This window comes from Anas acuta, chromosome 8 (assembly GCF_963932015.1).
Source record: "Anas acuta chromosome 8, bAnaAcu1.1, whole genome shotgun sequence".
NCBI lineage: Eukaryota > Metazoa > Chordata > Aves > Anseriformes > Anatidae > Anas > Anas acuta.
Genome location: NC_088986.1, coordinates 22,889,011 through 22,902,747, shown reverse-complemented (window position 1 = coordinate 22,902,747; position 13,737 = coordinate 22,889,011). Strand labels below are relative to the sequence as shown.

Here is a 13,737-nt window from a genome sequence, read left to right as displayed (position 1 = left end):
CACAGGCTCACTCCTCTCTTTTTGCTGTATTCTAACTTCCGTAATTTACAGTAAAACCCTTCAGTTTTTCCTCTTAATTAAAATAGTTTTGAGCTCACCGTAACCTTACAGCAGACAGTGCCAATGGGTGAGGTCTCACCGAAAACCACCTCGCACTAAAGTAGCACGCTGCACGCCTAATTAGGCACGGCAGGTTGGTTGCTTGGTTTAGTTTCAGCAGCATCAGGGATGTTTTTACCAGAGCTCGCCTGTAGCACAGCCTTCACGCCACACGTACCAGCTTTGCAGGGCCACAGCGTCAGATACGTCTGCAGCTGGATGCCAGCCTGAGGGCAGACGTGGCTGCGTCCCTACTTCTGGGAAGTCATCCTTTGTGTCGGGACTGTAACTGCTTGTTTTTAACATCCTAGCTACAGCCATCTTCTCACAAGTCTTTGCTGTGCCTCTAAGACGGTGTTTCTTCCCCTCAGAGGTCATTTCCAAACCCTTCCATTTTCTGCCCGCTCCCCCAAGCCTGAGGCAGGCTATTTCCTCAGCACACGGGACACCACAACCCCACATAATTTGCCAGAGCTGAAGCACATTACGTGGCTGTACCGTCCTTCTCATTAATGCTGCCTCCCAAACCTTTCAGGTTTTATTTGAAGCTGGGTGGCTGTGCCCAGCTGATGGCTGCAGGTCTCTGTGAGGAGAGCACGGGGGCTGCCTCATGTGGAGTGCTGCCGTTTCCAGAGGGTTCCGGAACGTTCCAAGGAGCACTGCCACTTCCAGAGGGTTCCAGAATGTTCCAAGGAACACTGCCATTTCCAGAGGGTTCCAAAATGTTTCAAGGAGCACCACCACTTCCAGAGGGTTCCAGAACGTTCCAAGGGGCAACGCCACTTCCAGAGGGTTCCAGAACATTCCAAGCACCTCAGTGACAGAATCACTGACCCCACAGCTGAGCCCAGCAGCAGCGCAGGTGGTGGCTCTGGGTAAAGGCATTTAAGAAAAGCCGAAACACTGCCTGGCAGCGAGGACTGAGGAAAAAAAATGCACAAAACTGCTCTGCAGCACTGAGGTGAGAGGAGGGGAGAAGATGGCGCTGCCTGAGCAGGGGTTCCCCTGCAGGCTTTGGGGAGGCCACAGTGGAGCGGGTTTAACCTAAAGGAGCAGGGGAAAGGGGGAGAAGGAAGGAGCAGTAGACAGGAGCTGTAAAGGACTGACCAGAGCCGCCATTCCTGCACCACTGGGCAGAGGAGTCAGGAGGGAAGGGGTGAAGCTGAGCCTGGAAGGAAGCACGGGTGAGGAAGAGGCATTGTTTTAATTTCTCTCTCGCTATCTGTATCAATTTTAATTGGGAATAAATTAGTTTTCCTCAATTCTGTTTAACCTGTGATGGCAATTGGTAAGTAATATGTCCTTATCACAACCCATAAGCTTTTCCATCTCATTTTTTCCCTCTATCCTATTGAAGAGGGAGAGTGAGAAAACAGCTGGGTGAGCATTTGGGAGCTAGCCAGGGTCAATGCACCACAAGTAACAATTATTTTTTAAATTTCCACTGTTCACAGGTGTGTGGAGTGATCATCTAGAAGGTTTAAGATGTGCTACTTCTACAGCACATTCCTGCTGGGAGTTCTGACTACTTTCAACATGGCTCGGTCCTGCTTCCCCCAGAGGTAAGCAACTGTTCCTGTTCAGCCCAGAGGGATGCCAAGAGGGAATGCAGCTTTTCTGGCTCTATCTTTGGTGGAAAAAAATCTGCAGTGCTGACAGGGCCATTGCAGACCACGACCCCATTGAGTGGTGTGGGGAAGGAGGGATTCCTGAGAGACGCCATCCTGCAGACTCAGCAGCTCTGTGCAAAAGTGGGGGCTACTGAAAGTCAGTGTGGGGCTCCGCCGCCTACCCGCTCCCTTTTACTCTCAGCAAGAGAAAGCAGATGTACTTCAGGTTCCCATCTCTGTGTTAAAAATGCTCTTTAAGACCACAGGAAACGGTGCTACAGGGCTACAGGGTCATCATGGTTTTGTTCTGTCTCTCCTCCTCCCCCCATTCACATGCACACACGCACAGACAGAAGAGATCAAAGGTAAAGAATGAGAGGAGTCAAAGGGGTTAAAGAAAGACCAAATTGTCAAACCAATAATGTGAAGCATATTGCTAACAGACAATTCCACAGTTCTGCAAGAGGTTTTCACACCCCTAAGAGCAAAAACAAAGTGTTCAGCAGCAGTACTAGACTTGCAAAAGGTATAAATCACTAGAAAACAATCTCAAGTTAGTAAAGGAGAGCAACTTGTTAAAAAGCATCAAGCTTCCCAAAAGGCTGTACAGAGAAGTAATGCTTGCTGTGTAAGTGCAGTTACTGGAGAGTTAAGGATTTGAGACAAACATCGGTTTATTTTCTCTCAGTCGTGTCCTTTGTTCATATGACCTTATTCTCTCTCTGAAGAACTAGGTGTGTTGATTTGGCCTGGCTGTGGGCTGGCGGACGGGCAAGACTCACCACTGTCACCATTTCCTTATGCACTTTCAATGCTTGTCATAACCCCAATATGAGCACTACGGAAAACTTAGCAAGGTTTTCTTCACAGTGTCCTGTAAAGTTATGTGCTAAGCATGCTTTACAGGCAACAAGCTGAAAGGCAGAAACGAAAGCGCTACCAAGTGCCAGTTTAGGATTTTTCAAGTAATTCAGCGGTTACACATCTCTTGGTACGCTCTACATTCAACCCCAACAGTACCAAATAGCAGCCTTGAGGTCTGCCACAGTCATCCCCACCTCATTTTCTCATACTTCATCCCCTCAGCACATCTTCTAGTTCTGTCCAATGAGCAGGGTTGAATTTTGGCCACTTAGCTCTCCACGAAGCCAAAGGATGATGGAGTGGGGGGGTGGATAGCTTTGGCTGAAGTAGCAAGTTGACCTTTCAGGCCAGTGTCCTGCAGGAGAGAGGAAGCAGTGTAGAGAGGCAGGAGCTCACAGCATCAGTTTATAGCTTGTAGCAAACCACCGGCCCTTGGTGAAGAGCCTGGTACCAACTGGAACGGCTGCTGTTGGTGTCCCATCCCCTGCTGGGACAGGCTCACTTCTGCCCCACAGTAAAGGTCCTAAGCCCATTTTTAGGTTCTGTCATGCTTTCTGTTTCTCTCCTCTGTCTGTCATATGAGCTAACAGTGGAAATTATAAAACCCCCAAAAGACCCACAGGATGTCTTCTGCTACAGCTTGTACTTAGAAGCTTTTCTAATGACATTTCTGAGTAAAATAGGAAGGTGGGAGTTGTGTGGCATGGTTTTCTTTGATCTCCTAGGCAGATTTAGCGCCTGTTTGTAGTCTTCAGTGCACAGACACATGCTGGTCCTCCCCTGAGCTTTTATCCCAGTTTGGGGAACCATCACTGTATCTTTTCTACCTTATGGGCACTCGGGGAGCGAAGACCAGCAAGTTACATTCGCATCAAAATGCGAGTCACACATCTCAAGACCCAGTGCTCTGCACTGGTACTTCTGTTGTAGCGCTGTGTAGATGGCCTCGCCAGGTCTGAAACATCCGTTGTGTAAGTAAGTGGGATGGCACCTGATGCCGTGACTACGTGGATGTGTGTACTGCTCGATGGCAGATACCGTGTCTTGCCACTGAACACTCCCCTGTGCAGAAGGAAATGCATATGCAGACAAAACACATACTACAAGAGCAGGGAAGAAGGAGACAAGCTCCATGTGCAGACCCAGCAATACCTAAGGGTGATTCCAGCTGGATCAAGCAATTACTGTCCTCTTCTCTCCTTCAGCAGCCTTGCCTGACACATCTTCCAGCCCAGCAGGCAGGGTCTCTGCAGGATGCGAGTAGAGAATTTCAAGCAAGCCTTCAAAATTATCGTTCCCTACCCTCTCTGCAAATTTGGAGTAGGGTGACAGAAGAGCCCTTGCAAAGCTCTGCACTTGAGTCCTTGGGAACTTAGATAAATTAAGCAAGCGCAGCTGTGGGCAGGAGGCAGAAACAACCCCCAAAACTTCAAAGGCTAACAACTCTTTCATGTTTCCAGTGGCCACGGCTCTGCTAACAGACAAGCAGCTCACTAAGCCACAACAACTCCCTACAACACCAAGCCTTAAATTAGCTCGCAGCAGCAAAGCAACGCGTGCACAAAGCCCCACACAGCCCGGCAGGGCTGCTCAGTGGCAAGGATGCACAGGATTGATTTCAGAGCACAACAGCAAGGACCACTGCACAGGCTGCAACAGTGCGCTTCTGGGCTTATTTAAAAATAACCAGACAACCTGCCCTTTCCCAAACCAAGCACAGGAATGTGATTTATTTATTGAATATGCTGAATTTCTCCTGATTCTGTCCTGTTGAAAACAAGCAGGTAATTAGAGCAAATTGCATTTTCTTGCTGCTAAAGCACTCTTAGTCTTCTCTGATTTGGATTTCTTCTTCAGGATTTTAATGAAAGCCAAATCTTGGATACCTGTTCTCCATGCAGATGCCTCAGCAGGGAGCATGGACAGAGAGAATAGCAGCAAGTCACTCTTTCAGCATGTCCTTTAGAGCTGTACTGAGACTGTGGCAGCTCATACCATTTCTTTTGTCTGACCTACTGATAGCTGAGATCTGCAACAGCCATAAACAGATTGAACCCCGCTTTGGGAACTTCACATCCATCCAACCTCCCACACAAACAGCTAGCTTGAAGACTGTTTAAATTAGAAGGGAAAAATCTCCGTCTCAGATGACTTTTCTGAAATCTTTTGTCTCTGTATTAAAAGTCTCATGAGCTATGCCAGGTGGAATGCACATCCCCAGCATACCGCTCAGGAGAGCACAGTCTGTTTTAATGACAGTCATCCAGGTGGCTCAAAGCCCAGCTACTCCCCAGGCCAGCTCAAGTTTCCATGCTGAGTGTCCCAGGGAATTATCTGGCCAGCAGGCTATCACTCCCTAAGACAGATTGGAATCCCAGTGCCAAAAGAAACCAGAGGAATCCCCAGTGGCAAAAGAAAACTGTGCAAGGAGACTTTCAACTGTTGGTGAAGGAAACTAGCTGCAAAGAAGGGGAAACAGAGTGACAGATGCAAACTTCTCTGTGATTTAGAATAGAAATTGTTTGCAAAATGGAGTTTATTCTCCTTAGAGAAGGATAATCCATACAGAGCTTGCTGTGGAACAGTGAGATGAGAGGCAGAGAAAAACACATCAGCATTTATTAGTTCACAGAGCTTTCTGTCTCTTTGCTACCCAAATCAAAGAGAAGCTTATTTTCAAAGAAAGAATTCACAACGGAAAGCTGACGTGCCCGTTCCCATGACTGCTGGTGTCCAGGCCTGGGTAACCCGCCAGACCAGTACCTTTTGGTGGGATCCAACAGCAGTGCTGCTGGTCAAACCCCAGGCAGGGGCCCGGGAGCTCTGTACCTCTAGCTGTCAGAGGACACTGTTGCAGATGCTGCCAGCAGTCTCCTGCACCTCAAAATGCAGTCCTACTTTGTGACTATCAGGGCTTCAGTTGTGTAGGGAATGGAATATTTGACTCTCATTACCCCAAGAGATGAATCAGCAACAAATTGTCATGCCTTTGTTCTTCATCTTTTAAAAAGCACCAATACATAAGTAACTTCCCTCACTTTGCATCCAAATTCGTCCTCTCTTCTTACTCACCTCATCCTCTTTTGCGTTAAACCTCAGTCGCTTAGTCATGCCTAAAATTACACTTTTGTAACCATGATGTAACATGCCTACTTTTCTGAGCACTAGAAAAATAATAGTAATATTTAAGCTTCCCTGCCTTCCTTCCTTCCTCCTCTCTCTAACCACTGCACGACACTCCTTCCCAGCCTGGTAAATAGCTAGCTTGCAGATTCTTTACAGTTCCACGACCTGGGAGTAACCCCACAAGATATTGTAACAGAAACTCAGAAACCCTGAGATTGTCTTAAGGTAAATGAATAAGCACGCACACACACTTAAGGGAAAAAAAAAAAAAAAAAAAGGCAACAAGCAACAAGAATGAAGCTTTTCAGATCAAACTGAAGGCTCTCTCTGAACTCACAGGACTCTGGAGTGGCTTCAGAAATATCAGTTCTTCCATTCTTACTCATGCTCACTCTTCTTTGGAGGGCTGCAGAAACAGTCATATATAACACATCTTAACAGCTAGCTGCAACGACTAAGCTGTGTGGTTTCTGAGCCAAGATGCATATCTGAGTGAGCCCTCTGGGAGCTGCTCCATGTTGTGGCGCCGTTTCATGTGTCTGAGTCTCTGCTGGCTCAGCACATGCTGGGGATCAGCTGTAGACCAGCAGCAGCTCCTCCTGCTTCCATGTTTCAGGTGCCCTTCAAGCCTTCACTGTGTGCCAGTGACCTTCCTCCCCATCAAGAGTAACCACGAGTTACTAAAAAGAAGGCACAGATGCTCTACTGATATGTCGGATACGAAAGATGCTGGCCATAGCTGCCCAGGGATTATTTCTCCTCCTCTGAAGGCAGTTTCTGCCTTCTGTTGGGGTGAAAGCTGAGCTGCAGCAGGAGCTGCACCCAACGCTGCCCTGCTCATTGCTCATCTCACCTCTTATATTTATCCCGCGTCTCTTAGAGCTTTCCAGGCTTCTCCCCATCTCCACTGCACTTTTACTGTGGAAGAAGCAAAGACCCTATCTACACAGTCCTTTCCCTCCTGCCACTTTAGTTGTTACACATATTCAGAAGCTGCCCAAGGTTTCTAAAATGCTAAGCACACTGCCCTCCCCTTTCCTCTACCATGGTAAATAGAACGTGGTGTCTGATACGAATCAACCACAGATGAGCCCATCTCAGGCAGCTCACTGTGCTCGGCCACATAGCAGCATGAATGTTTCTGTCGTGCAGGTTTGGCCAGCTGCACACCCCAGACATCACCTCTAAAGGGTTTGGCTACTCATGAGATTTGGTGTGCCTGCAACAGACCCACTGGCTCACGTCTGCACTAGATCACATAGGAAAGCATGGCTGTGCCTAGGAAGAAAGGCTCTGAACCCCAGAAAGCCCCCCAGGTGTTGGGAGCAGAGCAGGAACTTCTTATCAGCAGGTTGCTCTGGGCTTATCACTTTTTGTCAACCATGTTCTCCTCAGAGAAGCAGTTCTCTGGAGCACTGTTAAAACATTGCCTAAGCTCCAGGGTACCTCCACATATGGCCCAGGCTGTTCCCTCAGGAGAGAGGAGCTTGGCTTAGATCACTGCAGTCCAGAAACATGATCCACAAGGAAGAATGACTTCCTCAAACAGGGGAAAAAAAAAGTCACAATGGTCAGCCCTGCCAAGGCAGCTGGGATAGCCTTTCCATCACAGACATCTTCTTGCTGGGAAAGGAACAAAATATGTGAGCATTTAAAATTTAAATTTAATTTGTTTGAATATTTTTATCAAATAACTTTAAGTGATCACAGAAGTAATAACAATGCCGACATTAAATAATCATCAAGTATTTAATGCCAACATTAAGCAAATATTCCAATCTATGAATAGCTCACTAGATTGATAATTAAACAGATGGCTTCAATAACGCTGCTCTGGCACATGCACTCTTTGAATCAACTCTGTGCAGTTTGAAGTCCTATGATCCTGTCATGACCTTACTTTGAATCTTTAGTTAGAGCCCACAAGCTAAGCAGTGGTTTTTCTCCGGGCAGGTTGGAATGATATTTGAGAAAAGGATTGCAAAACAGAAACACGTGTGCTGCTGGCATCAGTGCCACTGACTCAGCACAGTGACAGCCACTCTGACTCAGGAGCAAGGCTAAAAGCACATAGCTTTGTACCGCAAGGAAAGGCAGCTCTGTCCACCTCGAGAGACCCCAGCACTATTTATAACATCACTGTCCACCTCCCCATGCCACCATCTCAAGCGTGCAGATTTGCATTCCCATCAGCACATCAGATAAAGAGGCTAACGGCTCCTTGCCCCCTCCTGATGTGCAGCAATAGCAACTGCCACATCCCGCCCCAGAGTTTACACTGAGGCCGGATGAGCTAATCTGTGTGGATTTATACAAAACTTTGGGAGTTTTCCAGCCCTTCATTACTACAGCACGAGGCAAGTGCATAGCCTCAGCGCCAGTTTCCTTTGGGTGCTGAATGACCTGTGTCTCTGAGCTGCTTGCCAGCAGAGAAAGGAAACACACAATGTTCTCAGCTAGTTTTGCTGCAGAAATAGCTGCAAGCATACGGGCACATGCACATACAGATGCACACCCCCCAGCTGGATGCCTAGAAAGCAACACAGCATAAACAAATCTGAAGGGGATGGAAACTTCCAGCCTTTCTGGGATAGGTCCAGGTCCAACACCCCTATCCCTGCACTATGCGGTTTGCCCCTCTGAATGCAGGAGGAGGTAGGGCAGTGGAAAAGAAACAGCCAACCAAAAAGGTTCCTAAAAGGTTATCTTTGACCTTTAGAGGCACTTTGGTTCCTGAGAAATGCAATGGAAAGGTCTGAGTGCTGTAGGAGCAGCTGCATGAGAAGAGTGCAGTGTTGACCTCACTCAGGCAACAGCAGACCACAGGCCACACACCACAGAGCAGAGAGCAGCACCCTGGAAAAGGAAACAAGTGTTGTGTGCTGCTATGACCACATCAGAGTTACAAGAAGCCTGGAAAACAGTCAAAAGACGAGGCACCACAGCCTTTCTGTACTGCCCAGTAGCAACACAGCAGGTGGCACTGAGGTTAACACATGCAAAGGAAGAACTTCACAGACCACTTCATGGGCACTGGAGTCAGCGAATGCTATCCAACACCAAGCACCACCTCTTTCCTTGCCCTTCAGACTGCCACGTGAAGTGCTGCTGGGGCTGGCAGGCATGTGACGGAGCACTGGGGCTTTAGGGGATGGCAGCACTTGTGCTCAGCAATGAGTGACAGACTTGCTTCCAAAGCTCTTCCACACCTCACTGAGACCTGGAGGAAAGATGATCTGGGGACAGGGGAGAGGCTTGTATCCAGCTCCAAACACCACAGCACCCCATCTCCAGCATGTGGGGAAGAGCTCCCAGCCACCCACATTCAAAACAGAGCTCCCAAAACAGACCCAAAACAACATTTCAGAAGCACAGCAGATCTTCTCAAAGTGTTTCCCACCTACATTTCTCTCCACCCCAGCTCAGGCTTGAATTTCCAGATTAGCCCCCCTCCCTGATAGCCAAACAGGGCTTGGGAAACTCAGTCTGAGCTGCCCACCTCATCAGTCCTGATCCAACACTTTGGTTGCCCCAGAGCTCTGTGACAAGGAGCAAAGTGGAGTCAAGCTGCCAGATATCTCCCATGCTGCTGGAGAAGGAGCAGGGTCCTGGACCCTGACCCAAGGCTTCCAGGGCCAAATGAGGAGAGGACAGTGCCATTTTCTAGAAAAATATATCTTTATTTACCGTCTCTGTTTTGCTCAGGAAACACTCATACGGGGGCCATGCTAGGGGCAGCCAGGGCCAGGTCTCCACAGAGAACCTGAGGTGCCGTAAAGGCAGGAAGGGGCTGGAGCCACTGTTTTCCACTTCAGGCTCCACTTCCCTCCACTGCCACGTTGCTCAGGTTTTGTCAGTGAGTGGGGATGACATGTGGGGGGCACCTGGCCCCCCAGCCATCCCCCCACAGTGTGGAGAGGAGCCAGCCAGATCATGGTTTCTCAACAGGGCTGGGACCCCCTCATGGCACCACCGCTTCCAGAACATTCCTTGTGAAGCTGTCAGGGCAATTTAAATAAAGAGGGTTGAAAGCATTTTCTGGAAAGGGAATAGTCCATAATTTAACACAAAAACAAGTCTATCCCACTTAACAAGCCACCTGGCAGGTGGCTATCTGTCAGACAGCAATTACAGTGCCAAATGCCCAGGCAGGGCAGACAGACACTGCTTGGGGCAAGGAGCCAGAGGTTGCTCCCACACCACCCCCTGTGGTGTGGCACTGCATGGTCCAAGCTTGAGGGGCCTCCTCAATGCCATCCAGCTGTCCCCACATGCGTGCTGGCCCAAGCTCCTTGGGTGCACAACACCATCTGTAGTCCAAAGCCATGGAGGCCCCAGCGCCTTCTCAGGTAGCACAGCCTTCTTGAGCAAGTAGTGAGTTTCAACAGCATCTCTGATGCTCTACATTTTTGGTTTGTCATTTTACTCAGAGGAGGAAAATGTGTGATTCTCTTCAGGTCATCACAGGACAGCCTAGGTGCTTCCCAGAGGCCTGGTTTCGAGCTTTTACCAGTCACTTGAGCCCACTCACACAGAAGGCCAGAAGATGGTTCCTTCTTCTTAGTGAGAAACCCTGGCTTGGCATGGGGCTGCTGCCTCTCAAGCAGCCCTTACCTCCTGTGCATGCCTGGGAGAGTTGCGGCTGCTGCCAGCCATGCTCCAACGGTGCCATTTAAAGCTTGAATAAGCCAAAGAATGTCTTGGATTCCTCAAAATTAACCAGAGAGATTTTGGAGACATTGACATACAGACTGTCCCTCTCCCTGAGCTTGAATAAAGCCCCCAGATAGCTTTTCCGGGCCCACATTTTCTGATTTGCACAGTAATTGATGTATTTGTCCTCCATCAGCACGTGGCTGCCTGGCGAGGCCGGATTTGTCTTGTAGACGACATGGCTCAACATCTGGCTGCTGCAGATGCTTCCTCGGAAGAGCACGTTGGAGTACACGTAGTACAGGCCAGTCTCGTTGATCACGAGGCCCTGGTTGCGGTACTGAATGCCATTAGTGAAAGCGTGGCCAGAGACGGGCTCCCACTCCAAAGGGAGGTCCCGCTGCGATGGGTTTCCTGGAAGCCGAAAGGAGAGAGGCATTGCAGTAAGTACAAGCATTTTGGTGTCTTTTCATAAGTTATACCTGATGTCACAACAAGTCAGCTGCTTTCTGTGTCCTTTTCATGAAAATGTCTGTTCCAACCTTGGGAAGGTGGGAGCCCTCACCTGCTGTGTGCTCACCTGGTGCTGAGCTGCTTCTGAAAGCTCTCTGCCCAACACACTCCACAGACAAAACAAAACCCAGCCCAAAAACTAGAGCTCTTCTCATTGAAGAGCCTGAATAAGGGGAAGATTTTAGCTGTGGGAGTAACTTCCAGCTGCCAGAGCACACACATTACCAAAAAGGAAACTGAGAAAGCCTGTATGAGGCAGCTCCTTACAACTATAGCCAGGCTGCCCTCTCCCCCCAGCCACGTGCCCCATCCTCTGCTCCCACATCTTGCTGGGCCCTCAGCACATACCTGTTAAGTGTGCTGCTTTCCTCACTTCCTTTTTCGCTGCCTGTCTCTCCTGTCCTGCATGAAAATAGAGAAGGCATTAGCTATGTGCTCCACGGAAAAGCCAGCCCCGAGAGCAGAAGGGAGTTGCCCATGAAGCTGAAATGGTGCAGATTCACAGCAGCACAAGGCACACAGGCACCGTGGCTTAATGTAAAGAGGCAGAGAGGTGCTCAGACAAATACTGCAGGGAAATAGGAAGAGTTTAAAAAACAAAAAAAAACAAAAAAAAACCACTGAAGTAAAGGATTTAGACATGACCAAAAGCAAAGGGAAGAACAAAAAGAGCAAAGAGAGAGTTTTCATCTTAAAATGGCTTCATCAGTGGGCTTAAGCAGAAGCCTAAATTTAGAGACATTTCTAGGTTCTTTGGCAAGTTTCAATTTCACTGAAATGTCATTTCGTAAGAGAAAAAACACCATGTAATGAGGTTCTTCTCAACTAGTTTTGGTTGCAGTGAGACTGCATACCAAAAAAATTTAGGAAAAAATAAGTTTCCTTCTCAAGGGTGCGAGTGAATCCCCCACCCCCAAAGAAAACGAAACCCTGTATGTCATCCCAAAATCTTAACAAGTGAGGAGACAAAGCAGAAATGTGTGGTGCCCATCTTGGTTCTCTGTTCTCCTTGTTCCATGCACATTATTGCTGAGCGTTAAGACAGCCAGAACTCATTTTCACAGCAGAGTCCCCCCATACCCATTGCCTCACTAGGGCCCGGGAGCCCCAAGGCAGAGGCAGACTGCCCCGGGACACGTTGTTCACACCACCAAGCACTCCAGCAGGCAGGGTGCAGGACTCCTTTGCCATACCCCAGAGATAAAGCTCTCCTTTAGCCAAGCAAACAAAAGGAGCACTTTCAGAGCATCAGAGCTGCAACCCTACCTTTGTCCCTTAACAAGAGGAGGAAAGAATTTGACAGGAGCATTTGCAGACGCAGGAATGGAGGAGTTCCTCTGCCTACATCAACTCACCTATGAGCTTCTCCAGAGCTGGAGGGATGTGTTCAGTGCTGGCAGACTGTCAAAAAAGAAGAGCGACAAGCTCTCTTAGCAGGGTGAGAGCATAAGGGCATCATCTAGATGCAGCCAAAGACTATCTTCAACAATGGCTAGCTCAGGCAGAGCTGCAAGGTGGAAAGAAACATACAGGGAGAGAGACCCTGCAGCACTCAAACAAGACATCCAGATATATCACAGTCACCAACAGAGCAGTCCTCCACAGCAATGAACAGCCCCACTCACACTGGTGAGGCAGACACGTTGCTGCCACCAACTTTTCCCCACAGACTCTGCAGGTAGCCAGCCAAACTTTACCTCTCTGAGTTCTGCCAGTTGCTTCTCCAGATGGAAAATCTGAAACATGCTCAGCCCCACTCCAGTGAGGGCCATCAGGATCAGCAAGGAGATCACCAGGAAGCCGATGCTGCTCCTTTCCCTGGTGCTCTTTGGCTTTCTCCTCCTGTCAGGTACCGGTGGTGGGAAGGGAGCAATAGGGGGTGCCGGAGGGCAGGAGGTACTGGTGTTGGCACAGCCGTCCACCCAAAATATTTGTGGGTACACGTAGTTCAAGTTCTGCTGCATGGCTGGGAGTGGGATGGGCTGGACGTGCTTTGCGTGATCTTCCATGTGGCAGCCAAAAACTGCCGGGGCTGGCCCAGACTGAGCCCTGGGGGAAGACCCAGCTCTGCTTTTATATGCCTGCATCACTCCAGCAGTGAACACCCAGCTCAGATGCTGCAGAACTCTATGAAAGCCTCAAGCAGAAACAGCAAACCCCAAAAGCTTCCGCCCTCGTCTGCAAGTTCGGGGCATCCGCCTGCTCCTCCCACACAGCGGCAGCACGCACACACAGCGGGACGAAGCCAGTGGCAGACGGCGCTCGCACAACACGAGCCTCGGGAAGCAGGTGCACCCAGAGAAGTGCTAGCAGCACACCCGAGGGCTGTGCTGGCAGCCAGGGGCTGAGTAATCAGCCCAGCACACACCCACCAGCCAGCCACCCTTTCCAGCAGCCCACTCAGGCAGAGGCAGTTGCTTTTCCACTGCGGTGTCCTGCACCACAAGCAGAGGGAACAAAGACTCTTCTGCTTCTGGCACCCTGCACAAGAGGCAGAGCTGAGGACGATCCCCTTGGCAGAAGGATGAAGACCTGATCCCAAGCACATCTGCAGGCACTCAAGTATTGCTTCATTTCACAGAAGACAAATTACTGCTTTCTACTGTATCCCACCTTGTCTGCTCCCTATGGCACAAATCCTGGGTATAGTTTCGCATATACCCTGGTTCCAGACACCATCCCACTATTACAAACCAATGCAATCGACAAGAGGAAGATATCGTTGGTGTTGCAGCCTCAGCAGAGCTGCCCCAGCACTAACAGCCCAAGCACAGCCAGTGCCGTGGGCTGCCTGCACCACACCAAATCGCTGGGGGACACTGGCCAGGCTGAGCCAGCAGTGCACTGTAATACCAGAAACATCACCCTGGGG

General features: G+C 49.3%; 1 protein-coding gene across 1 annotated transcript; it reads right to left on the bottom strand.

The window, feature by feature from the left end:
* Positions 1 to 9,360: 9,360 nt before the first annotated feature.
* On the bottom strand, positions 9,361 to 13,241 carry FASLG (Fas ligand). The gene is made up of 4 exons (XM_068690806.1): positions 12,563 to 13,241; positions 12,221 to 12,266; positions 11,214 to 11,267; positions 9,361 to 10,766 (listed from the first exon to the last, which is right to left on the bottom strand). Exons 1-4 carry the CDS (start codon positions 12,950 to 12,952, stop codon positions 10,372 to 10,374), a joined length of 885 nt encoding a protein of 294 aa, XP_068546907.1. The 5' UTR covers positions 12,953 to 13,241; the 3' UTR covers positions 9,361 to 10,371.
* Between the last annotated feature and the right edge of the window lie 496 nt (positions 13,242 to 13,737).